We start from the raw sequence: 27,570 nt of genomic DNA on the forward strand, positions 1-27,570 counted from the left end.
TAGACGATCCCTAACTGCGTAAGGGTTAGCTAACAGTTTGTTGAACCAGCGACCACACCTGAGTGTGTGTTTTATATCGAAGTGGAGAAGGGGGGGGGGTTTCTTGGGTGGTCACTACAGACAGACAGACAGAGAGCAGGCTAGTCCTCATGCTTCCACTGGTGTACGTTATATAGAGTGCAACCTCTGGCTGAAGTATGGACGGTTCGTGGTCTATGGTTGAAAACATTGTAAAAACTAAACCATGTATACAGCACACGCCCCACGTGAATAATCCTCTGCTTCGTAAGTATAAAAATACAAAAATGCTTGATTTTATAAAACATAGATGACATTTATTTTGTATACATGTTAATAAAGTAATCTCTTTAAAACAAGAACAGATGGAATATATATATATATATATATATATATATATATAGAGAGAGATTTTTTTTTTAGACTATACTTTAATGTGTCTTATATTTAATGATCGAACCCCAGGCTGGTCCCAGAATGCATCTGGCTGCAGGCAGACCTCAGGCAGGTAGCTGGGTGGTTTAGCTATAATAGATCCTTCATATGCTGCTAGTGCTAGTACTACTACTACATCCTACTAATGCGACTAATACTACCAGTAGAACAATAGTCAGTACTGTTGTTCCAATGAGACAGCAAACCCTGAATCGTAGTTGCTTCCCAACATAGCTGCCCATTGGTTTTTGAATAGAAGGTAGAGGAGGAGGAGGAGGAGGAGGAGGAGGAGGAGGAGGAGGAGGAAAGGGGAGAAGGAGGAGGAGTGAAGGACAGGAGGAGGAGGGATGAAAACGAGCAGGGGAAGAGGAGAAGAAGAGGGAAAGAGGAGCAGAGGGGAAGGAAGTGGAGAAGAGAAGAAATGGAGGGAAAAGAGGAGGAGAGAATACATTTCAGCTCTGCTTCAAGGGGGAACAGAAGGTGAGCGAGGAGGAACAAGAATGAAAGGAGACGAAGGAGAAGAAAATAGAGAAAGAAAAGAGACGCAAACACTAAAACAAGAAACCATGGAGTGTGTGTGTGTGTGTGTGTGTGTGTGTGCGACTGTCCTTGTTTGTGTGATAACATTCTGTGCTTCTGTCTCCTTATTGGCCACTGGGGAAGCTTGGTGCATCAGAATGAGAGCTGCAGAGAGGGAGGGAGAGACAGATAGAGAGAGAAGGAGGGAGAGACAGAGAGAGAGAGAAGGAGGAAGAGACAGAGAGACAGAGAGACAGAGAGAGAGAGAGAGAGAGAGACAGAGAGACACACACACACACACACACAAAGAGAGCAAGACAAAGAAAAAGAAAAGAGAGAGAGAGAAAGTGTGTTGGGGAGAGAGAGACTGTGTAAGCAGAACAATGTAGTGATGCTTTTATGTTTGGGACTCTGCTGTCAAAAGTATTTCCACAGGCTATCTGTCCTGATTCAGCTCTCTCCCTACCTCCTTCTCTCTTCCTCTCTATAGCTAATAGAGGAAAGAGGGAGTATGAGAGATGGATAGTTAAAACTGAGTAGAGTTCTGAAGCAGAGTAGAGGATAGAGAGGAGGAGGAGGGGAGGATGTGCAGAAGATGAAGAGAGAGAGGGAGGAAGAGCAGAAGAGGAGGAGGAGAGGAAGAGGGTGAGGAGGGAAGATAAAGGAGGAGGAAGAGGATGGAAAGCTAGACATTGCAGAGAGGAGGGGCGGGAGGGTTGAAGATGAGAAGAATATGCAGCTAAGATTTACCAGATAACTGACCTCAGTGCTAGCTAACCTCAGAGCTAACAGCTAGCCTCAGTGCTTACAGCTAGCCCCCGTGTTATCAGCCATCATCGGTGCTTCCAGCTAACCACAGCGCAAAACAGCTAGGCTCAGTGCTACCAGCGAACATCAGCACTAACAGTTAGCCCCAGTGCTTCCAGCCAACCTCAGCTCTAATTTGTAGCCTCGGTGCTACCAGCTAATCTCAGTTACACAGTCATTTGCCCGAGTATGCCAGACCCACACAACAGTGTCTGGAAGTCTGGAGTCTCAGGGGCTTAGAGGGCTCAGCAGAGACGGAGCAGACGTTCTCCAGCTGTGATTTTGCTCCGTGATCCGGCCTCGGAGGACACTGGCTAGGCACGGGCGTTAGCCTCTACAGCCGACATGCTCAGAGAGATTCACAAAGACCGAAGGAGCTTCTAGAGACAGAAACAGAGGCGCTGCGGGTTTGTCGTGACGCAGTGACACTGAGACCTGACAGACCGCATCAGCTTTCATAGAAGGTGAATATAGGGTGAATGGACGGGTGAATGGATGCTCAGATGGATGGATGAATGGAACCAAGAGGCATAGATAGATAGACGGATGGAAGGGTGATGGGTGTCCCGATATTACAGGTTAGGGGAGTTTAGGAGGAGGTCGGGTGGAGGTTTTTGGGAGAGCAGGGTCTGAGAGAGCTTTATAAGCTAGTACCGCCTCATTTGGTCTCAAGCGTGTTCCCAGCAGAGTGCTAACTCTGGGCAGGTTGACCTTGACGGATCACAGTCAGGTAACCAGATGGCAACATCTGTTGGACATAGGATTCTAAATGGGGTCGGCCGTCAAGGTCACGGATTCCCTTCGGCTACTTTCATGCGTTATGTTGTGCTTCTCGGACGTCAGAACCAAGTGTGCGTGGGTTTTTTCCAGGGGATGTATCTGACCGTGGGAAGGTAGTCTGGGTGTTAGATGATTAAGTTGACTTTGAGGGGGAAGGATGGCCATCAAGCCGTGATGTAAACTCTTATTGCCACTATTGACCCACAACTTATTTTGGCTGATATCCTGGAATGGATTGGAACAGCTCCCCTATCTATTGGTGTTTCTTGAAGCTCAACCATCTATCCCTCATTCTTCTCTCAACGACTATACAAGCATCACATCTCTCTGTTGGCTCTTCTCTAATATTTGGTATAACATTGTTGTTAAACACGTGTTCGCATTAACATACATTTCGATCAAACACACTTCATTTGATAGAACACAATCTGTGGTGGAGTGTTATCGAGTCCTTCTATAGAGGCCATGTACAGACGGTACAGACATCAGGGCCGTCTTTAGGCTGTGGTCCTCATTAAACCAGACCCCATTAGGGCTCAAAACGGTTTATGTGTAGAACATAAACCCACCATCTTAACTATCCAGCACCGTTGATTCCACCTACTGGTGTTAGATATAATTGGGGAGGAGGAGGATGAAGGTATTATGTGGATTGCGATGGATAACCGTTAGTTTGACTTGCTGTGTTTTCCAGTTCAGAGGCTATAGGCTGACGCTGGAGGTTAAACGATGTGCTAAATTTACTTATTGTGGTACAGCTAGCTTAATCTGTCACAAACACAACCAACAGCTTCCTCTGGGAAAAAGCAAGACACCGACATTATTGTACAACAAAACTTGTTCTCTACGCAAGCTAGTTTTTAGATCCAGTAACTGAAATACCGAAAACTCACATCGATAAGTGCTCTTGAGAATCTTTTTCTTCTTTTTTTTCACCTCGTCGCCATTTTCCGCAGGCGTCTCCTGTGTGTTTTTGTCACTTGTTTCCTGGGGAAAACAGCAGGGCTGGAAGTCTGGAGGAGGCGGGCCAGACGGTAAGTCCAGGCGGTGGTACTGCTGTCTCAGAAGTGGAATACCTGCTGCTGCCCGGGGCTCTTTGAGGAGAAGTCCTCCTTCTGCTTGCGGGTTTTGTTGGGTCGTTCCAGGCTCCCTTGCTGGAGGTTCTTGAGGCGGGCAGCCACTGTGGGCTGGGGGCCCTTCGCTGGCCCCGGGGCCGTACTGGCATTCTGGAAGCAGGACGACATGCAGCTAGTTAGTTCAAGTGTAAGACCCTGAACGCTAAGACCACCAAGATTAGTTGGTAGATTGAAGAGCTTGTGTCTTCAGGGAATCTAATGGTCAAACATGGCCAAAGGTTTACAACATTTTGACAGGTCATTTTAGAGACAAACACGCACACAATTAAAGATACACATACATACTGGTCCACCAGTTACGTCTTGGTTTTGGCTCACCTTAAGGGTTAAGATATTAAGACGATTTAACAATACACATCCACTTTGTTCCCTCAAATCTTGGGAAGTCAGGGAATCACCCCCTAGCCCTCTTTAATAAGTCGAGGGCCGAGCCAAAAGGCAGCCATAATAAGATCTAACTTTGACATAGCACAAACATCGAGCGGCGAGAAACTATCTTCCCTGCTCCTTGGCAGTGACCTTCCTGTCATCTGAGACTCCTTATCGCTGAGGCAACGCTCTGCCACAGGCGAGGTCTGGGAGGTCATGACCACTCGCCCGGAACACCTTCTATCTTTACCAGTGGAGAGCGATACCGCCCGTCTCCATCAGAACATGAACCATTACTCTGTATCACGCCTCACCACGCAAGACACAGAGAGAGCGTTCGCATCCAAACAGGGAACAGAATCACAGCGAATATTAACAATCTACTCCTGGGTTTTCCGCAGACAAAGAGTTAGACATGTCAGAAGTTATCCTCTGAGGGGGAATAAGAGAAAAAAGAGGAGGAGGAGGAATAGCATTTTTAGCTGAAAAATAATAAACTAGGCCATGAAACCACCACCCCCCCCCCCCCACCTCCCTATCCAATCCTACACAGTTGTAGGTTTTATTCCAATCTAAAGCACATGGGTATGAAATATTAAATATTGGCTGGTGTATTTCCAGGGCTGGGTATGTGCAGCACGATCCTGCATGGCGGGAGGAGGGGGAGAGGTGTCCCCGGGTGACCCTCTCGCTCTCTCTACTCTATCTCTCTTTCCCTCTCCCCCCTCCATACCTCCCACCCTCCCCCCTCTCTCTGTTTTCTCTCTCTCTCTACATGGTGACATATTGATTTTACAGTTGATTTGTTGTGATTGGAATGTTGTGCCTGAGCGAAGTTTGGCTTGGAGTTTGTGTGTTTGTCTGTGTGTGTATCTGTGTGTGTCTCTGTGTGTGTCTGTGTGTGTGTCTCTGTGTGTGTGTGTGTGTGTGTGTGTGTGTGTGTGTGTGTGTGTGTGTCCTTGTACCCTTGTACGCTCGTCTGTGAGTTTTCGTGTGCGACTGCACAGGTGTGAGTATGTATAAGTTTTATAGATGTTTTTATGTGTGTGTGTGTGTGTGTGTGTGTGTGAGGGCGGGTATTAAAGTGACAAGATATAATATGGCAGGGGCCCTGAGTTTTGCTGGCTGACATTTATGTATCGTTGTTTTTTCCAATCTGCCATGTATTCCTTCCGTTTTTTTGCAACTAGATATCTATATTTGTTACAGTATAAAACGCTCTAACTATCTATCTAACTATACTTATCTAACTTTCTTGCTAATATGCAATATTTGTAATGTATCTCACTAAATATACACTTAATATCTCTTACCAATCTGTAAATTTACAAACCATATTCTGTGTACAACTTTAATGCTAATGAAATGGGTTAGCTTCTAGGTACGTCTGCTAAAGGTAAGCATCAAAGTTTGTGAAAATGGCTGTTAAGTACGAAAGGAATGCGATAAGAATTTAGACCCAGATGGGAGAGGGGAGGCGTTTCGTCCCAGGTGGGAAGGGGAAGGAGTTTAGGTCCACATAGAAGAAAGGTAGGAGTTATTCCCAGGGTGAGCCAATGGGAGAAGATTAGTCAAGGGAGGAGAAGGGGAGGAGTTTAGTCTCAGGTGAAGGTAGAGGAAGGGTTATTGCCCAAGGTAGGTGAACGAGGAGGAGCTAGGCCGAAGTGGAAGAGGAGACTCCCGACTAAAGATGGAGGCTGGTTGATGTTACCTGTCCTGGGATCAGGAAGGCCTTACTGGGCTTTGGGTTTGGGACTACACAGAACAGGAGCTCTCTGAAATATCTGAGAGGGAAGGGGAGGAGTTGGGTGTGCATGTTAGCATGTCAACATGTTAGCATACTGGTATGTTAGCATGCTGACATATTAGCATGTCGACATGTTAGCAAACTGGCTTGTTAACATGCTGATACCTTCAGGTCCAGTCTGCCACCACAAACAACAAACAAAATATGTTCTAAACATCTGGATGGTGTCCAGTGATGAAATGTTGGGAGGGTGGTTCTCACTGATCCACAGTTGCTTCATAATAAATAAATAAATATCCAAGCGTGTTGTATTTTTTAAGGCCATAAACACCTCTTTAGTGAATAGTGCTCCAGGGCAAAAATGGGAAAAAAATTCCATTAATATGATCCAAATGTGAAAGAACAAGAGATATTGAGATATGGTCCAGTTAGGAACTCCTACCTCCAGCTCAGCGAGTATCCTCTCCTCGTCATCCTCGTCTTGGACGCCGGAGGCGGAGATGACAGGCGGGGTGGAGGCTGGGCGCGGGGCGTCGGAGGGCGCTCTCCGTAGCTTCACCACCGCTTTGATAGGCTCCTCCTCTTCCTGTTGGTGTTAAGATGGCCGACAAGAAGCATTGAATCCCAAATACTAACCGTAGCAGTGCTACTAATAAGACCAAGGAAAGACCTAGTCTACGAGAGGGAGTAATATCGACCAAATCCTGTCTGCTCTGTTCCCCCCTACTACCGAAACACAATTTCCGCTATCTTACTTCCTGCGAGTTGTGTACATCAGTTCACAGCCTCCAGAGCAAGAAGAAGAAGAACATAGACATGAGATTTTTGGTGAGGAAATTGACAAAGCGATATCCGGAACATGTAACTGAAACTCATATCCCTCCCCCCGGAATCCTTCCCTCTATCTTGTCTTTTCAGGGTCAAGGGTCAGACTTAAGAATAGGGTTAGGGGTCAAGGGTCAGGGTTAGGGTACCTTGGCTGTCTTGGGGGTGAGGATGAGTTCTCCGGTGCGATTGGTCGTTATCCCGTGGGCCGACGGGAAGCTGCGGCGAGGGGGGGGGGGGGGGCGGAGACTTGGAGGGCTTCTCTGTTCGGTAGCGCCCTACGGTCAGCTCAGCTGGAAAACACACACATAGACACACACATCAAGACACACACATGAACACAAACATCAAGACAAACACAAATAAACGCACACATCAAGACACAAACACATAAACACACACTTACAGACACACACACATAAACACACACATCAAGACACACACACATAAACCCACAAATCAATACACAGACACACACACATAAACACACACATCAAGACACACTAACATAAAGACACAAATCAAGTCACACACACATAAACACACACACATAAACACACACACCAATACACACACACATAAACACACAGACATGTCAAACTTGAGGTACAGCCGAATGATTGGAAAAGAGTCTTTTTAGGGCCACTTACTGGTTGGCTCCACCAGTTAAGTGTTAACTATCGCATTTTGATCCATTATTTTACATTCATTAACGTCAAACCGAAAAGGAGCCAACGAGGTCTCTCATTGGTCCACACTGGACCAATGAGCCCAGCGGTGGGGCCTCGCGGCTCCCCCTTTAACACCGTGTGAGCGGGGCGCGGACCACTCACTGGAGCCGCGGCGGGAGCCGGTGCCCTCCATGCTGTTCAGCTTCTGGGCGGCGAGCTGCACCTTGCCCGGCCCGGAGTCCCCGCCCCCACCGCCGGGGGACGCCGCCTGTGTATTAGGGGGCGGGGCCTGAGCCGTGGGCGTGGCCGAGTTGGAGGTCATCGCCATGGTGATGTGGGGCTTGGGGGGCACCACGGGCTTGGAGACGTGCCTGGCGGCCAGCTCCAGGTCGGGCAGGGCCTTGAGCAGCTCGGCCTGGGTCTCCTCCAGCAGCCGGTTGATGTCCTGGGCGCTGAACTGGGTGAGGCTGGCCCGCTTCTCCTCCCAGTCCCGCTCTGCTGCCTACACACACACACACACATATATGATGCACATATATTATAACACCTATAACATTTTTAATACAGACTGGCCCTCTTCTCCCATTCACGCTCTGCTGCCTACATATTTATGTAATATATAGATAACATAAAGAACATTAACATATATGAATATGGACTGGCCGGCTTCTCCTCCCAGTATACACATATAGGTTAAATATAGATTTATAAACACAGAAAACACAGAAATATAAAAGACCACAACACAACTCAAGACGGACAGCCGTGTGTTTACCAGACGGACTTCGGCCGAGACGCTCTTGTCCCCCGGGCGGCGGGTGGGCAGCTCGTCCAGGACCCTGGCCCTGAAGCTCATCAGGGGGTCCTGGTCCGGGCCGGAGCTGTCCGCCTCACCCCCCAGCCCGGGCATCCAGTTGGCCAGCCCCCGGACACCCCCGCCGCCGCTCAGGTCGCTCAGGCTCAGGGGCGGGCTGTTGAGGATGTCCAGGTCGGGAGCCTGGCCCGCGACCTCCGACCTCTTGGAGAGGCTGTCGGGACCCTTCCACACGCCGTCGCTGACCTGTCTGTACGTACAGTGGGGATACAACACACTGACCCCACACAGCACGCCATCAGAGCTAGCTGGAGCTGCCTGCTTTATCCGCAAGGATAAAGCTAGTGCTAGCAGGAGCTATTGCTAGCCGGAGCCAATGCTAGCCACAGAGCTAACGCTAGTTGGCGCTAGTGCTAGCCGCAGTGACGTATAGTCCTAAGCAGCAGTATCATTCTCCCTTAATTGTTATCAATAGCTGGTGTGTTTCTGTGTTGTGTTTTCGCTGGGGTTGTGGTGTGTGTGTGTGTGTGTACTTCTTTTGGTGTGGTTGTGTGTGTGGGTGGTTGGTTCTGGTTGTGGTTGCGTAAGGGTGACTGAGGTTGTGTGAGTGTAGCTGTGTGTATGTGTGTGTGTGTGTGTGTGTGTGTGTGTGTGTGTGTGTGTGTGTGTGTGTGTGTGTGTGTGTGTGTGTTTGGGCGGGGGGTACCTGCGTAGCGAGGACAGTGTATCGGTCATGCTGCTACATCTCTTCAGCAGGGCGTCCAGCCTGTGAGGCTCCTCCTTCAGGAACTTCACCGCCTCCACCTCCACTCTCAGCACCACCCGCATCTTGCTCTGCAGGCTGGGGAACTGGTCTATAGTGGGTACGGAACCGAAGACAGCGGTAAGGGGCAGGATCGTCTACTGGGATGGCGCTGAGTTCAGTGTACCGATAGGCATCCTGGACCAAGATGCTCTGAGCTCTACCCGCTCCTTAACTTAATGACTGAATGACTCATTTATCTGAAATTAATATGTGGTTAAATACCTTCTGCTGCATACAGTACGACCAATGGAAACACATTAGAACAAAGAATGAAACAGACAGAAATACTGTATAGTGGCACCTATAGAAAGACAGGAGAACCAAGAGAAACACAATAAAGCGACACAGTAGTAGAGCCTCATGAAACAGGGACTGAACAACGGATCAGGGAAGGGGGAGGGAGGAGGAGAGACGAGGAGAGACGAGGAGACAGGTAAGGAGGACGTGTGCTGGTGGAGTTAAATGTGAAGTAGAACGTTCTGACGTTCATCGGATGAGAGGAAGAGTTCAGAGGGAGAGGGAGGAGTCTGAGAGACACCAAGCAGACAGGAGTGGACAAATGGCAGACGGTATTCTAATAAAAGACCTCAGCTCATGAATATTCATGAGCTGAGGATGCGCTCGCAGTCAGTAACAGACAGGAGGCCTAAACACCGCCGTAACCTGCCACAATTAAAGGTGTCACTCATGAATATGAATGAGCGACTTCAGCCTCACCTGGGAACACAGTGGCTTCCCTTTCCCCGGCCCTGTTGCATTGTGGGTATGTGTATGATTTATTCATGTACAAGGGTGAACTGCAGTTTAGGGTGTGATTTTAAAGAGGTTTGACACAGTCGTCAGTGGGTGTAATATTCACACCATGAATAACATGAATTTTAATGCACTACCACTTTAAAAACAAACAAAAATTGTACTTTCCTAGTACACTTTTTAAGTTGTGTGCTGTAATTATCATCGTCACGTGCAGGGCGCTTCGGATGAAAAGACTAATGTATATCTAAAAGTTAATGTGAAATGTAAATATTGATGCCATCTCTACATACTACTATCAGATCAAAACCAGAGGGACGATACACATCCAGTCTTAGTCCCTCCTCCTGTTTCTATCCCATCCTACAGTATCTCATCACTACTTTATTTGAGCAGACGCTTTTATCCAGAGCAACTTCCCGTGAGTTCAGATACAAGTCACCGAGAAGTCGGCAGTGGTGGGGGCATCTCCCTCAAGGTGACCTACAGGTAGAACGTGGGCATTGGGGTGTTCCGAATCGTTCCGGGTTCGAACCCCTAATGCCTGCCGTCTAGCTGCAGGTCTCCTTGAGCGAGAGCTACTCTTGCACCCCTACCTGCGCCATAGTGACCTGAATACCGTCTCTGCCCTCCATGCAGACTTGATGACAGTAATAAGATAGGGATGCACTGACTCTTGAGCTCTGTGAGGGTCTCTCCCAGCCTCCGGAGCTCCATGCTCTTCTTCTCCACCTCCTGCTCCGTCACCAGGCCCTTGTTCACAGACAGGTTCTTCTGGAGCCCCTCTACGGACCGTTCCAGATCACTGGCAGAGAGATACACACACAGGTGGATTACATACATACACAGTGCACACTGTTTCCCCCCGCCTCCTGTCCCAGACACAGCCGTGGAGCCTGAGTTATAAAGGGTGGGAACACCTCACGTTACCCTGTGGGTTTCTGCGCCTGTGCCTGCACTAATGGTTCTGCAAATCTGTGAGGGTAGTCATCGATAGAAATACAGTGCAGTGACACATTTCGAGGCCCCATTTAAAACTATAAAAAGTATCAGCTTTGAGAAGCAGTGAAAGGGTTGAGACAGACCCCGGCCACCTTCCAGAAAAGTATTGGAAGGTACAAGCATGAAAAAAGAAAACAGTGCAGTGATACATTTTGAGGCCTCATTTAAAAGTATAAAAAGTATCAGTATTGAGGCGCAGTGAAAGAGTTGAGACAGGGCCGTGGTTATTATGGAAGTTTGTTCAACAGATCCGCAGAGCCAGCGCTGGCCTCGGGGCTGTGGGGGGGGGGGGGGGGGGGGGACTCACTGCAGCTGCTGGATGAGGAGCTCTTGCTGGTTGAGGTACTTGAGCCTCTCTTCCTCCACCAGGAGGCGCTGTCTCTGCAGCGGGTCCTCCTGGGTGCGCATGGCCTCCAGCATCATGAGGCTCAGCTCCGACTCCGTCTGCCTCAGCAAGGACAGAACCTCGTCCTGGTTCTCCAGCTTTGGGGGACGGGGGGACACGGGCCGCGTGGTTAGTGGCTTGTGACGCCTCCTGGGGTAGCATGCGGACTAACGTGGCCACACACTTGGTCCAACAAAACCCCTTGCCACGCACCAGTTCGCACACACCTTGTTCACAGCTTACTACACACACACTTACAAACGCTAACACAGGTCAACACACGTGTCCATAGACACAAACACACACACACACACACACACACACACACACACACACACACACACAGTCCTGTCCACACATCTGTCCACACACACACACACACACGGTGGAGCCTCACCTGGATGTGGCGCAGCTGGGAGAGTTGCTTGCGCAGGGAGCTGGTGTTCTGCTGCAGGCCCTGCAGGTGGAGCTGCATTTGCAGTCGGGACACAGTGATTGGCTGGCTGGCTCCGGAGGGTGGGGGCGGCATCAGGGCCAGGGGAGCCGAGGGTGTCTGAGCTGTCAGTCAAACGGCAGAATCATGACTCAGGGTTTTATGGGCTGGTTCAGAAGGGATGATTATATAGTATCTATTCTGTTTTATCTATAGCGTTACGCATGACAGCAGTCGTCCCACACTTCTGGTTCACAATTCGTTACACTTGATATTGAGTGGGTTTTCTATCATTATCAAACTGGTGTTCATAATTCAAACATGGCTATTTACATTTTTTGGTTTGGGACAAGATGTTTAGGACGACTGCATCAGCAGGGGAGAGGGACTACAGCGACGCAGAGAGAAAGAGAGAGCGAGAGAGAGAGAGAGAGAGAGAGAGAGAGAGAGAGACAGAGCGAGAGGAAGAGAGAGAGAGAGAGAGAGAGAGCGAGAGAGAGAGCGAGAGAGACACACACAGAGACACAGAGACAGAAAGAGGGCCGCAGAGTCACAAACACGCACGCGCATGTTCGCACTCAGACACACACAGGCACCATGCAACAGAACACAAACAGACATAAGGAGTGTCGAGACCAGAGGTCAATCAATGGCCGGTAGTGATCTGATGGATCGTCTCCCGGTTCCTTCAGGGAGATCGACCGCTAAGTGTTTACAGGCACGGCGGGATCTAGTGCGCTATGGATTATGTTGCAGCGCGGCATCATGTCAATTTAAGCCCGTCTGCCTGACAGAGAGCAGATACCCATCACAGATAACTTCCAACAAGCAGTTTCCACCGTCGGAAAAAGAGGACACAGGGATTCAAGTTTTCTCCGGGGCTGCGTTCCGGACACAGCAGGTGGTAAACGAGCATCATAACAGCCCCCGGAGCTGCCTCATCTCTCTTGGTTTTTACGACTTCTGAGAAACTTCTACCGAAGAGAAGAGCTGCTCAGCAGTCACTTCGAGTATGCAGTCTCTCCCCCCGATGTTTACCTCCCCATCACAGCTGCACCCTCACAGCGCCTCACATTCAGATGAGATCAGACGACACCCCGTACCCGACCTGCTCCAGAGGAACAGCTCACATGTGTACCCCGCCTACAGCCCGAGGCTGGCATTAGCTCCAGGGTACCGCGGGGCTTGCTAAACCCCTGTTAGTACACGCTTCTGCCCAAACCCTCGTTCACACCGCACATTTGGGCACAGTGTTTTAAGTAATATCTGCGGACCAAAAGAGTCTGTCAGCCCACTTAAAAAGGATGCAGGTGAATTGGCCCGAGGCTTTAGATTAGGCTCAGGAATTTAGTTCAGGTTCACTTTGAGTATTTAAGAATTTACCCCAACTGGCACTAACCGCAACTTACCATTACTATAACCACAACCAGAAGCATTATTTGCTTTATCGTTTACGATTGAAAACCGCCAGAACATCAGTGTGAGACACATCAACCACACTGGACGGAGACAAGGAGAATGAGACGTTTAAGGAGTTGGTATGGTTAAGATGTTAGAAGCTTCGAATGGTCAAACAGGATTAGGGTTAGGGTTAGGGTTAGGGTTAGGGTTAGGGTTACAAAGTGAAGGACACCAGAGAATGGCGGAACGGGGTCGGGGTGGGGGGTTCCTTCACAGAAACACACACATACCAGGAAGAGGAAGAGGGGAAACAGGGGGCAGACTTCAGACACTAGGAGACTTCATAGCTACCTTTCTTTATTTTTGATCGTCCAGCTAAAACGAGAAGCACGGTGACCAGTTACACAGCAGCGAAGCAGGAAGCAGCAAACACGCGAAGCAGGAAGTACACTGAGTAGCACTGCGCCAGAGCAGGTGAGCTGATCTCCATGCTACGTAGCTACGTGGCTATGTGCTACGTGGCTACCAAGATGCATACGCTAAGTTGCTACATGTAATGTCGCTACTTAGCTGTCGGTTATCTGCTACACGTTACCTAGCCACTTGTTACACAGCCCTGTAGCTACATGGCTAAAAGCAGTGAGTTTTTGTAAATATTTACCGTCAGCTGCAGAGTCCTCGCTGGCCGTCTCCATCTTCTCCCTGAAACAGATAAATATTATACGATATTAAAGAGCTAACAAGAATTGACGATATGTGTGTGTTTTTGTGTGTATATGTGTGCAAGTGTGTCTGTATATGTGTGTGTGTGTGTGTATGTGTGTGTGTGTGTGTGTGTGTGTGTCTGTGTGTTTGCGCGTTTGTGTGTGTGTGAGTGTGTGTGTGTGTGTGTGTGTGTGTCTGTGTGTGTCTGTATGTGTGTGTATGTGTATGTGTGTGTGTGTGTGTGTGTGTGTGTCTGTGTGAGTGTGTGTGTGTGTCTGTGTGAGTGTGTGTGTGTGTGTCTTACTTGCTCTCCTGATCGGGTCCTCTGCTCAGAACGCTCTTCAACAGTCCAGTCAGGCTGGCAATCTGCTTCTCCATCACCTCCATACGCTCCCTGACAAACACACACACACACACACACACACACACACACACACACACACACACACACACACACAGTATATCACCATCATGTATTATGTATATATTTGTGATGTGTATACACGACACATGCATCATATATCATGTATATGTTCTGCATACCTAACTACGGACACAGGGCTACAACATGTAGATAAAACGCGCAGAAGCTGACCTGGTCTCCGTCTCGGTGCGCAGCAGCGGGGAGCTGAAGGCGCCGGGCCCGCCCGCGTCTCCCCCCGGGCCCCCCATCAGACACAGCTGCTCGGGCCCCAGACTCAACCCGGGCCCCAGGCTCAGCCCCGGGCCCCTGACCTTGGAGCCCTGGTCGAACACGCCGCCTGAGCTGGGCGGGGCCTCGCCCCTCCGCAGCCCCTGCCGGCCCGGGGACCCCCGGCCCGGCAGCGTGCCCCCGTACGGCTCCCTGAGGTCGGGCATCTTCTGTGGCGAGGCAGGGGGCGGGACGCGGAAGCCCGCCGCCAGCATGGAGGCGGCGTAGGTGTCGCCGTACAGCGGGCCTCCCGGCCTGTAGAGGGCGCTCTCCATCAGCTCCCCCTGCAGCGCCGCCGCCGAGTAGGAGGTGAGGGAGCGCACCGAGCCGGCGGGGGGGCCCCCTCCCGCTCCCCCTCCCCCCCGGCGGTACAGCGAGCCGTACGGGTCGGCCCGCACCACAGGAAGTTGCGAGTGCGGGTTTCCTGCGTGGCCGAGGCGACCGGGGTCGGGCCCCAGGGAGTAGGGGTCTGCGTAGATGGCTCCGCCCCCTCCTCCCCCCCCTCGCTCCTCCCCCCGCAGGAGCATCACGCCCCGGGAGCCGCCGCCCACCTCCTCGTCGGGCTTGACGTCGCGGCGCTCCAGGATGGCGCTGGGGGAGGGGCAGAAGGCGGGCTGGGGGTGGAGGGGGGAGGAGTGGTGGGAGTGGGAGTGGGCGTGGGGGTGAGGCAGCGAGTGGGTGTGGTGGTGGGCGGGGCCCGCGTAGGAGGAGGGGCGGTTCCCCCCTCCCCCGCCCCCGCTGCTGTAGAGGAGGCGTGCCCGGGCCGGGGAGCCCTGCGGGGGGGAGGCGGAGGCAGGGTTAGCGTGCTGGGCGGAGATGGGGGCGGTGCTTAGCCGGCGGCCGGGCGGAGAGTCTTGAGGGGCGTACACCATCTCCCTCTGTGGACACACACACATACACACACACACACACACACACACACACACACACGAACACACACGCACACACACAGGTCAGCATGACGCTACGCTTAACCCCCTGGTTCTTTTCCTGGTTCAAGCTTGATGCTGCTTTAGCGCTATGCTAGCCAGACGGCTAGAAGAGTTTAACCTTGATAGCTTTGGCTCCATTCTAGGAAATTGGCAGAGATTATTGTGTTTGTTTCGGAGTTAACTGATTGCCATCCTGCTTGCTCAACGCTAGAGCAGAGTTTAACTCTGATTATGTAAACCTTTAACTGAGTAGTGTTACCTACAACTCTCCAATTACTTCCCAGGATTAACCCAGAATCAATAAAAAGTACTTAACATTTGACCCTGAAAGGCAAAGAAATGTGATATGATGAAGAGAATTGATAGAGATAGAGGTAGAGAAAGAGAGAGAAGATATACAGAAAGGAGAGGGAGACCGATAGAGAGAGACAGAGGAAAAGAAAAAAGAATGAGAGAAAACAGAGCGAGATAGAAGAGAAAATACTAGAGAAGGCAGAGATACAGAAGACTGTAACCCCCTCTGGCAAGATAAGCGGCTATTTCTCCATAATCACCCTCCAGTCTTTAACAAGAGCCCCTTATACACTCATGACATCATCTGCCAGCTTGTCTCTTAGCAACCGTCGCCAGGGACCTACAGAAGCATCTCCTGTCTGTGTACTCACAGGATGTCCTTCCCAGGTAGTTCTGGTCCTGATGCTGCTGAATTAATATCCCTCTCAAGAGACCCTTCACCCTCTCCTCTCAGCCAATCCCAACGCACCAGCCCCTCATCTCAGCCAATCCCAACGCACCAGCCCCTCTTCTCATTCAATCAGAAGCCAGGACGAAATGATGCAACCACTGTCCTGCAGTCAGGAGACAATTTAATCTCCACTATAGATCAATCTGAACACACACACGCACAAATTATTGCACACACACACTGCCACATGTGAAGGCCTGTGTACATGCGTGTGTGACCTGACCGCCACATGTGACGGGTGTGTGTCAAGGTAAGCCGTTGATGAGGCAGTAAAACACAAGCTGACGGCCGCTCGTGACACCTGCACCAGATGTGCACAGAGGCAGAGATGAGATAGATGACCTCTAGAGCACAGCAGACAGCTGCAAATAAACACACACACACACACAAACACACAATTACATACACACACAAAGACTGATGAACACACACACATACGCACACACAGACAAACACATACACATACAAGCACACACACTGAAAAACAAACACACACATCAAGCACACACAAACACAGACAAATGCACACATATGCAGACAAACACATGCACACACACACACACACACACACACACACACACACACACACATACTGAAAAACACAGATGCACAGATACAAACACACACACACACAGACACACACACACACACACACACACACACAAACATTGGCCACAGGAAGACAGGGAGGTCTTCTATACCTCCACTGATCCCTCCATCCATCTCCACTATGAAGCATCACAACGAAATAAAGAAGACCACACAGCCCAATAGGTTAGTGAGACAAACCAGGGCAGGATAAACATAAACCCAGTCGAAGCTAGAGGTATAAACAGAGACGGAGGTCAGAATGGACGGAGACGTATGGATGGAGGTTAGTTTGTAACAGAGACGTATGGATGAAGGTTAGTATGGAACAGAGACGTAGGATGGAGGTTAGTATGGACGCAGGTTAGTATGGACGGAGACATATGGATGCAGTTTGTACGAAAGGAGGTGACACAGCAGGGATCCTGTGGCCTGACGGTGATGTGAAGCGAGCAGCAGCTTATGATGAGCTGAGCCAGGGGGCCGTCCCTGTTGGCGTCCGTGTCAGCTTGGATCACGTCTAGTTACCAGCAAAGTCAAGTGAGTGCTGTTTGTATTTCCCCTGAATCCCAGTTCCGGTCTCATAGGGACTCAACACACAACACATTATACAACTCCCCCCCCCCCCAACCCTCAGCACTCGGAGAACCTCCTGTAATTATCAAGGAAGAAACCTGGAGAAGGGACACAGAAGAGGGATCCCTCTTTCCGAGGACAAGCATGAGTGCAATGGGGGCAATGGTGGTGCAACATGATGGTAGCATACCAAGCACAACTGTTTAAATAACAAGCAAAACAGTTCAAGTAAAATTAGGTTGTAAGGAAGAGGTCAATAAGTGATGTCATAAGACACACATTAAATCTCTTGGTAGCTGGGGAATAATGATTTCCATAATAGTTGGTTTGGTTTTTAAATGAGAAGGAGGTCTGAAGGAGGTCTGAGTGGAATCCTCGACACTTATACGACATCATAGCATTACCATCAACAATACAAGTTTTAAAGAAATAAAGGTATTGATTGAGCATTGAGTGGTCTTCAAACTAAGGGTTGTGACGTTACAATTTAAAATATATATCTATATATTCTATTATCTATTATCCGTCCTTAACTATGCAGACTGCAAAGGTCGATCCCCTGGGTCAGATAAGCGAGTAGCATCTGGGAGTGTGTCCCCGGGGACAGGAAACAGGAAGTGATGCGCGTACCCGTATGTCCCCGTTGGAGATGTGGGGGCTGGCCTGGTAGGAGCCGTAGACGGGCTCCTTGCAGTAGATCTTGATGACGCAGCGGTCCTGGACGTCGCGCGGGTCCTCCAGCTCGTAGAACACGTTCCGCGTCTCGTCCTTGATGAGCAGCGCCGTGCTGGGACACCTGGACACCAAGGTACACGCCGCACGTCAGTGAGGCACAGTAGTACTGCAGTACTGTGGCAGTACACAGTCAGTGGAGCACAGTAGTATTGCAGTACTGTGGTAGTACAGCGAGAGCTGCCTCAATACTGCAGGACGGACGGTACTCCAGCGTTACACGTAGTAGTGAATAATGTAGGACAGACCATAATGTGGCATTCCATATAGTACTGACTACTGCAGGACAGACCATATTGTAGCATTACACGTAGTACTGAATACTGCAGAACAGTCCAGAGAGGTGTATTAGAGTTAGTACTAGTATAAGTAGTAATAATACAATTATTATTGTAAACGTGGTCATAGTGGGTCAGCGGGGGAACAGGTGCACTGTGATAGTATCAGTCCTATGAGTGGTAGAGTAGCACAGCAGTATAAGCTTTACCTCAGCATGGCCATAGTGAGCCTCTGGGGGAACATGTGGACGATGAGAGCCCTCAGCGTGTCCAGGGAGGTGAGTTCATGGGTCAGGTGGACCCGCCGGGTCTCCTCCCCCAGCTGGAGGAACAGGACGCCTGCAGACAGAGAGCAGCTCACTAGTACTAGGAGGGCTATTTAACCAGGATACCTGCAGACAGAGAGCAGCTCACTAGTACTAGGAGGGCTATTTAACCAGGACACCTGCAGACAGAGAGCAGTTCACTAGTATGAGGAGGATTACCTGTAGACAGTGAGCAGCTCACTAGTATTAGGAGGACTACCTGCAGAGAGAGAGCAGCTCACTAGTACTATGAGGGGTATGTAACTAGAATACCAGTATACAGAGAGTGAGAGAGAGCGTGACACACAGAGTAGTTGACCTCTAAGATATAGGAGTATTTAACTACTACTAGGATATAGCAGTAATTGAACTAGTACTAGGATAGTACTAGTCCAGCCAGGCCAGAAACTGGCCTGGCTGGACTAACATGGGCCCGGAGCTTGGCCTGGCTGGAGGAGCGGGCCAGGGGCCTCTAGGAGCCTCTATGAGGGTCTAACCTGGGGCCCGGAGCTTGGCCTGGCTGGAGGAGCGGGCCAGGGGCCTCTAGGGGCCTCTAGGAGCCTCTATGAGGGTCTAACCTGGGGCCCGGAGCTTGGCCTGGCTGGAGGAGCGGGCCAGGGGCCTCTAGGGGCCTCTAGGAGCCTCTATGAGGGTCTAACCTGGGGCCCGGAGCTTGGCCTGGCTGGAGGAGCGGGCCAGGGGCCTCTAGGGGCCTCTAGGGGGTTCTTACCTGGGGCCCGGAGCTTGGCCTGGCTGGATGAGCGGGCCAGGGGCAGGCTCTGCCTCAGGCGGTTCATGCGGTTGAAGCCCAGGGGGACGTCCCCCTCCGACATGGTTTCCTGGCTCCTGGCCGTCACTAGGGGTGTCCGGCTGGCCTGGTTGCCCGGCGTGGGCTGGGCGGTGTTGGGGCGCGCGAGGCGGGGCGTGCGGGACTGTGGAGCACATAAGAGGAGTAGGAGGTGAGAGATATGGGGCGATAGAGAGAGAGAGAGAGAGAGAGAGAGAGAGAGAGAGAGAGAGAGAGAGAGAGAGAGAGAGAGAGAGAGGAGAGAGAGATGTATTATTAAGACAGCAGTGACCACCAACGACAAACATTTTCAACGGGGATTCCAGGCAGAGACTCATAGAAGAGTAGGAAGTGAAAAGTTTATTCCCTAGCAAAATCCGCACTCACCTCCAACGCTCACACCTCAAGGGCGGGCAAACAGGGAGATGAAGCGCCTAAAATAACGCCAGACACCGGCAAAATGATATGTACATGGATAAATCCTCCTACACCCATCACACTACAGCACTACACAGCTCCCCTCCCTGAGTCCCGCTGAAGTGTTGGACGGAGAAATGATTAGCATTGGCATGACGCCAGAGAGAGAGAGTCGGCTGGTGAAGACAGAGAGAGAGACAGAGAGAGAGAGAGACAGAGAGAGGGAGAGACAGAGAGAGAGAGAGAGAGACAGAGAGAGAGAGACAGACAGAGAGAGAGACAGAGACAGAGACAGAGAGAGCGAGAGAGACAGAGAGACAGAGAGAGAGAGAGACAGAGAGAGACAGAGAGAGAGAGAGAGAGAGAGAGAGAGAGAGAGAGCGCTATCCTGCGACACGACTCAGTTGTTAGACGGGGAACAGACCCGCAAGGTTCCTCTCTACCTTAAGATTCAGGGAAATATACTTTCAAAGGCTTTCATCTTTGTGAATCAAGGCACGTCCCGGCAGCACGGAGATTGTGAAAATATGTAGACAAAGACAATTTGAGTCGTCGTAGCACTTTATAAAAAATGTGCCATCGCAGACTCTGAAGTGCTACTGCGGTTGTCAACTGTAATTTTGACACATTTTATTTGCGAAAATATTTTTTGTGAAACCAGCAGAGCTAGTTAGGATGGTTTTATCACCCTGCTCAGTCCTTTAAAAAGCTGAAAAATAAATGAAACTGGTTTAAAATGACAACACAAAAGCTAACATACAGAGACACATATGAGATTTGAGTTAAAAATGTTTAAAATGATGACACGCCTCTGGATTAAAAGAAGAAGAAACAAAAGAAAGCTATGTTTTTGAGATTTTGTTTTGAAGATACAGAAATATAGACAAATCATCCAATAAAACACATCCCAAGGTTAAATAAATACATAATGCTTCCTCAGGTGCTAGATAATGGAGTTCTAAAGTGTTATGTGCTTGTAACACAGAACTGTTCATCTTGTAAATTACAGCTGGATGTGTGTTAAGAGCCCGCCAGAGCCAGCTAGTGGCCATCAGGTGAGTAAAGAACAAACTAAACAAGACAAATGGCCTGGCTTAGCATCAGCTATTCCAGGCTCTCTGTGAAACGCAGAAGGCCAGTCATATCTCACATGTGATAGTCCCCTACTGTGGCTGTAATGGGGACCTAACTTTAGCCCAGAGTCTCCAGGAAGCTAATGAACTGTATGAACTGATATTTTTCCAACGACTCGTGCAAGAAGCTCTCTGTGTGAGCCGTTCTCACTGCCCAGCGCCGGCTCACGTAGCCTAAGTTATCCTAGGCTAGCGCTCGCTCACCTTGTCTATACTAGCCTCAGGTAGCATAGCTTAGTGCCTAGTTTCTTTGCCTAGCACTGGCACACCCAGCTTAGTCCAGCCTAACGTTCCCTAGCTTAGCGCCGACTCACCTAGCCTAGTTTAGCCTATGACAGGCTCACCATGCCTAGCCTAGCCTAGTCTAGCCTGATGCTGGCTCGCCTTGCCTATCCTGGCCTAGCAGTGTTTCACCTAGCACAACACATACATACACAGATGCAAACACCCAAACCCCAAGACACTGTCGCACACACTAACACCGTCTAAACATCCCTCTGTCTTCAATCCAAGTGAGACAACAGTCCAACTAACAGCATGAAAACAGCTGTCAAACAGAGAACACATGTGAATGCCCCATCTTAGAAGTGGTGGTGGACTACAGAGTGATGTTGCTGTCGCGATAGAGAAGTGGCGGTTATCATAGTGACAGTACTGTTGCTATGGGGACATGAGGGTTATCATAGTGACAATGCTGTTGCTATGGGGACGAGCCGGTGACAGTGCTGTTGCCATAGCGAAGCGTTGATTGTCATATTGATAGTGTTGTTGCCATACCGATGGTGATAGAGGCACTGCGGTGAGGGTAAACGGAGGAGCGTGTGACAGATAAAGTCTTATCTCTCTCCTATCGGTGTCTCTTCCTCCTAACAGAAGTGTTTTATAGCCGCTGTCTAGAGGCGGCCAAGCTATTTCCTCATCGTAACGCCCAATAAACCCTTTCTCTCCTCCTCCTCCTCCTCCTCCTCCCTCCCGTTCATCCTCCACTAACTCTAACACCGTGTCCCAGGGCTGGTCGTAGCTGGAGTCATTTAGCATTCAACCAGGCACCAGAGACTCGGCCAAAGCCGGCCTACAAACACTAATATAATGGTAATGTAATATGTACATATATAACGATAAAATAGAACACGTTCACTACCTATATAACCTTTTGATGAATAGCCTTGGTTTAAATCCATATACAGAATATGTACGGTATATAACCTTGGTGTTTACTTCTATTCATCCTTGTATATGACGACTGATAAAACAGTATTACCCCCGGCTTTCTGAAGAGAGTACCTGGCAGGAGATAGCCTGACTCTATTTCTGTAAAGTTTAACGGGAAGCATCCTGGGTTTTCAAGGTGGATTTTGACACCACTGATTAAACAGCTGAGACGTTTTGGGTGGAAGGAATTATTTGCTTGTGGACAATTTATTCAGAAAGGTGGTGGTTTGTGTTTTCCACCTCTGAGACGGTCCGCTAATCCTGTTAAACATTATTCGTCCTTTGGAAGGAAAGACACTTGATGCATAAAACATAAATTCCTAAAATCCTTTTGGTGTAAGTATTCTCATTTTTAAACAGTGCTGCATCGGCGTGTTCTTATAAACTAATATCCACAGAAATATCCAGGGAAAATAATACCTTAAACAACCTAGAAAAATATGAAATTATGAAGAAAAAAAAACGAAACATAAGAGAGGGGAGAGTGATCCTGAATTACTCCTTGTTAGGCTTACAGCTGGGAGCCCAAGGTGAGACACACCTTGTGTTAAAATAAAGGCATTATAATCTTTTATGATGAATCACCATACCTGTAGTTCCAACATCTTGACCCAGAAGAAACTCCTTCTCATTTACTCGTTTGACTTCTCCCTAACCAGCTTTGATCCTGATTTCATCATTATGAATAATTCAGTTTCTTAGCTAGGTCAACCAAACCGCTCCAAGGCTAGCTGGCTGCTCTGGCCCCTCTCATTCAGTTGCCCAGCGGTCGTCCAGATTTAAATGTAAAACCCAGTCTGGATCTCCGCGGTCGGCGGATAGGACTGCTAGTGATTGATAAGCCAGCTGTGGTCCAGTTGCCACATTCCGTTCCAGTGAGAACGGTAATCCTCAGATTAGCTGCATTCCCAGCTAGCTAATCCGTTCCTCCATTCTACACGTTTGATTTTTGTAAACGTTAAGTTACGATAATAATGGCATAAACACAATAACCGCTAGTGAATGCTGGATCATGTGACCTCTATGTTTAGGGGGATTTTTTTTTATTATTATTATTAAACGCAATTACAACCACACAACAAGCCAATTACAGCAGGATTGCCCTTGTGTGTGTGTGTGTGTGTGTTCATATGTTTTTGCGGTGTGTGCCTGTGTGCGTGTGCTTGTGCGTGTCAGCGTGTGTGCGTGACAGCGTGTATACATGTGCACACATGTGTGCGTATCTACATAGGAGTGTATAATAAATGTCTTTCTGTCTGAGAAGGTCCTGGGGGCTAATTTGTAGCCCGCTAGGCGAAAGATCGCTGCCAAATAAAAGCACCCTGGTGCCAGTAAGTGGTTCTGGATGCACGCCCCAGTCCAACCATGGTTGGCAAGGCCCGGACAGAGCCGTGGGGCATATTCTATACTCTGTGTTCTGCAGCTGAGGTTTAGGGAATAGAGATTTCCCTATCACCTGCCAGCCAGCACTTCCACAACAAAAGCAGACGTCTCCGCGGTTTATCGTTGAGCTAGCTCAGCGGGATATGGCACACAGTGCACAGAACCGGGGGGGATTCTGTTTGAAATGGAGAACTGCCCGCTTGTGACAAACCAGAGATCTGTTTCATACTCCAAGCACTAACTCAACTCATTTGAAACCTTTTAACTTGCATCCTGCTGTCTTGATGTGCACAAATACCCAGCTGGTTAACCATTTACTACCATTTATTATTTAGATGCTTTTATTTAAAGAGACTTTGAGATACATCAGGACAGGTAGGGGGTAGGGGGCATCTTATTGAAGGTAGACTTTCGGCATTCAGGGTTCGAACCCTGAACCTTTCGGCTGGGAGTCAAACACCCTAACTAGTTGATAACGTTGTGTTCCAGCTTCGCCATCCACTAAGCTAACAAGCTACCCGAATCTGAGATCTGCTGTGTTTTGTGAAATATGGCTGACTTTTATTTTTAAATGTCAATGAGCAGAAAATAATGTGAATATCGGGGGCATAATGGCGTAATCTTTGAGGCAGGCTCCCTGCCAATGTCTTACTGTACAGAAAGAGCGAGTGAGTGAAAGAGGCAAAACGGCGAAAGATAAAGACCCGTTATTATTTTGCAGCAAAGAACCGAGATACGCCAAATACAGACATTATTTTATCTACATAAGCCAGTCCGAAGAACACTGAGGGAGTGTGGAGAGAGAGAGAGAGAGAGAGAGAGAGAGAGAGAGAGAAGGAGGAGGGAGAGGGTGGAGAGAGAGGGTGGAGAGAGAGAGAGAGAGAGAGAGTGTGTGGACAGGGAGAGTGAGAGCGAGAGAGCAAGAGAGAGAGGAGAGAGAAAGAGATATGGTAGAAGAGAGTGGGGTCGATCAGAGAAGGCACTTGAAACCACACAGCTTCCCCAGAAAACAGTTGAAACACGCAGACAAAGCTGTGTGTGAAGATGGTAGAATGTGGGGGGTCCTGGTGTATGCGTGTGTGTGTGTGTGTGTGTGTGTTGCTTGTCTGTGTTTACATACTAAACACCCACACGGTATAGACAGGGTTTCCATGGCAGTGTGTACAGCCATTAGGTTTTTATGCTAATCTGCCGTTTACCCAGTGACACACGCACACGCACACGCACACACACATTAAGTGGTACACACATACACGTACAGTACACACACAGTGACACGTGTACATGCATACAGCGACAGACACACACACACATGTACAGTGATACACACATAAATCACACACACACACACACTCATACAGCGACACACACACACATACAGTGAAACACACGCGCACACACCTACAGTGATGGAGGTGGGCAGGAGGTGAAGGACGGTGGGGAGGAGGAGTTGAAGGGAGGGAGGGGAGGAGGAGGTGGAGAGGAGATGGGGGGGTGTAAATGTGACACTAGCAAAGCAGATATGAAGCAAGCGCAGGCTAAAGCTAGTCCATGTTACGGGACCGATAGATATGCTAAGAGAATAAATACTGAGGGATGGATGTCAGCCGCTATCTGACTACTTACGGTCAGCTATGAGAGCTGATAGTGTTATACGATACCCTGCTGTACTGGAACAATAAATATCAATCACACTGCAACCAAATATCAGCCAAACTTCAACCATATAGAGCTGGAAATACGGTGCTATCTGTCGTTGCACATTTATGACCCTAACCCTAACCCTTTAATTAATGCTTGCTTTAATTTGATCCATTAATCATCTTAACCTAATAGTAGCGCTGACAGTATTAGCAGTAGCAGTCATGCTGATATTGTTGGCTGGGGTGATATGCCACGCTAAGTGCTTGTTTATAGCATGATGCTGTAGGCAGCTTAGAGTAGGTGACCCTCTGAGCTAATTATGCTAACGTGTTTCTTCTGGGGCGTGCATAACCACACTCCTCTGGCATGTTTGACACACAACTCATAAACGCCAACAAGAAAACCCAAAACGGAAAGATACGCCCGCTTGACTTGGGAATCCTAATGAATTGGTCGCCTTTCCCTATAGTCCAATGGGCTAAGACACAGCGCTGGTGGAATGAAAGAGGAGCAGAGTTCCAGTCGAGTGGTGACGATCTCAGAAGGAAGCAACATTTGCAAGCAGTACTCTGCCAGCATCAGTGCCATCCCGCCCGTCACTGGCGGGAACGGTATCCCCAACTTACATCTGGTTCAAAAACCCTCCAATGTATTAAGAAGTGGTATTATAATTTGCAGTGAACACCCCCAACACACAGCCTTAGGCCAACCCAGTTCTGAGCGACACAAGGCCTGATTGTGTGGAGCAACATGGACACCACGCAGAGATGAGCGGGCATGAAGATCATAGAGACTAACAAGGGGAACCTTGAAGCTTGGCTGTTTTCTAACACAAGCAGCACTGCCTCACATGCATGCAGAGAAAAATTGTGGCCTGCAACATCAACACTGTTTCCACAAAAACAGTTCTTTCCCGAAAAGGTTGGACCATTGCTGTGACGGATCGGACTCAAATAGAGATATACAGACTGAAGTAACAAACACAGATAAGCAGACGAAAGCCACACTGAAATGCAGACATACAGAATAAAGCCACAGTAAAACACAGAATACAGATAAAAGAAACATTCAAAAACAGATATACAGAGTAAAGCAACACTTTACAGGTAAACAAACTAAAGCACAACTTAAACACAGGTATACAGACTAAAGCAACAAACACAGATATACAGACTAAAGCAAGACTCAAACGGCTATTACCTGACTAAAGAAGACTTTTTAAACCCATAAAAACATATTTAAGCAACACTTAAACACAGGTAAACAAACTACAGCAACACTCAAACACAGATGTAAAGACTAAAGCAACAAACAAATAAACAGACTAATCCAACACTTAAGAATATATATTACAGATCAAAGCAAAAAACATTGATAAACAGAAGCAACACTCAAACACAGATCAACAGACTAAACTTACACTCAGACACAGATACAAAGACTAAAGCAACACTCAAACACAGAAAAAGAGACTAAAGCAACACTCAAACATAGATATAAAGAATATAGCAAGGTTTAAACCAGATACACAGACTAAAGCAATGCTTGAACACAGATAAATATGTTATACCAACAGTACAACAATGATACAGAAACGATAGAAACACTTCACAAACAGATACACAAGTAACAGATAAACACACATGACTGCTACTGACCTTGAAACTCCAGTAGTTTGGTTGTTGCTAAGGGAGGAACGACAGAGCACAGAAGAATGAGGAGAGAGAGAGAGAGAGAGAGAGAGAGAGAGATGAGAGGGAGGGAGAGAGAGAGAGAGAGAGAGAGAGAGAGATGAGAGGGAGGGAGAGAGAGAGAGAGAGAGAGAGAGAGAGAGAGAGAGAGAGAGAGAGAGAGAGAGAGAGAGAGAGAGAGAGAGAGAGAGAGAGAGAGAGATGAGAGGGAGGGAGAGAGAGAGAGAGAGAGAGAGAGAGATGAGAGGGAGGGAGAGGTGTTAAGACATTTTCCCAGCATTCCATTGTACATCCATCTCACTGTAACAGGTGAGGAGGGGGGAGACAGGGTGAGGGCAAGAGCTGGAGGAGGAGAGAGAGGAGGGGAAGGAGTGAGGGGGAGAGGTGCAAGGGGGAGGTTTGAGTAGGGGGTAGAGGGAGGGGGGGAAGCGAGGGGAGAGTTGAGGAGGGAATGAGGGGGGAGGAGGACAGGGCAAAAGCGGAAGTGAAGGGGAAGAGGAGTAACAGGGAAAGTGTGAGCAGGGGGGAAGGGGGAGATGGGAGGAGGAGGAGCGGTGCAGCAGGAGTGAGTGGGAGAAGTCATGCTGTATGAATCATTCAAAATTATTATGCAAATATTATTTTAGTAGAGCCTTAGAAGGGTGTCTGTTTTAAAGCTCCAGGAACAAAACAGCACTTTCCCATGAATGCCTCCTGAAAAAAAACAGATGAAATGACAGAAATGAACTCAATATATTTGTAAATCAATCAACCAGTAAAGCGTCAGAATAGTATATGAATGAATGAATAAAATAATAATATTGTGCTACACTGTGACATGCATATTATGTTGGTGATGGCCAGAGGCTCCT

General features: G+C 48.8%; 1 protein-coding gene across 1 annotated transcript in view; it reads right to left on the bottom strand.

Moving 5' to 3' along the window:
• Positions 1-3,059: 3,059 nt before the first annotated feature.
• Positions 3,060-27,570, bottom strand: part of LOC307090052 (SRC kinase signaling inhibitor 1-like) — a 29,578-nt gene continuing 5,067 nt past the window's right edge. The window contains 18 exon segments of the mRNA XM_079756584.1: positions 3,060-3,785; positions 6,254-6,397; positions 6,786-6,878; positions 6,880-6,929; positions 7,470-7,809; positions 8,083-8,398; positions 8,828-8,975; positions 10,354-10,484; positions 10,989-11,164; positions 11,464-11,624; positions 13,252-13,275; positions 13,562-13,602; positions 13,910-13,999; positions 14,201-15,174; positions 17,768-17,933; positions 18,357-18,486; positions 19,183-19,384; positions 26,687-26,713. Of these exon segments, the coding sequence (XP_079612710.1) occupies positions 3,621-3,785; positions 6,254-6,397; positions 6,786-6,878; positions 6,880-6,929; positions 7,470-7,809; positions 8,083-8,398; positions 8,828-8,975; positions 10,354-10,484; positions 10,989-11,164; positions 11,464-11,624; positions 13,252-13,275; positions 13,562-13,602; positions 13,910-13,999; positions 14,201-15,174; positions 17,768-17,933; positions 18,357-18,486; positions 19,183-19,384; positions 26,687-26,713 (3,378 nt within the window). The 3' untranslated portion in view covers positions 3,060-3,620.

Source organism: Pollachius pollachius, assembly GCF_949987615.1.
Source record: "Pollachius pollachius genome assembly, chromosome: 19".
In the NCBI taxonomy this organism is placed as follows: Eukaryota; Metazoa; Chordata; class Actinopteri; order Gadiformes; family Gadidae; genus Pollachius; species Pollachius pollachius.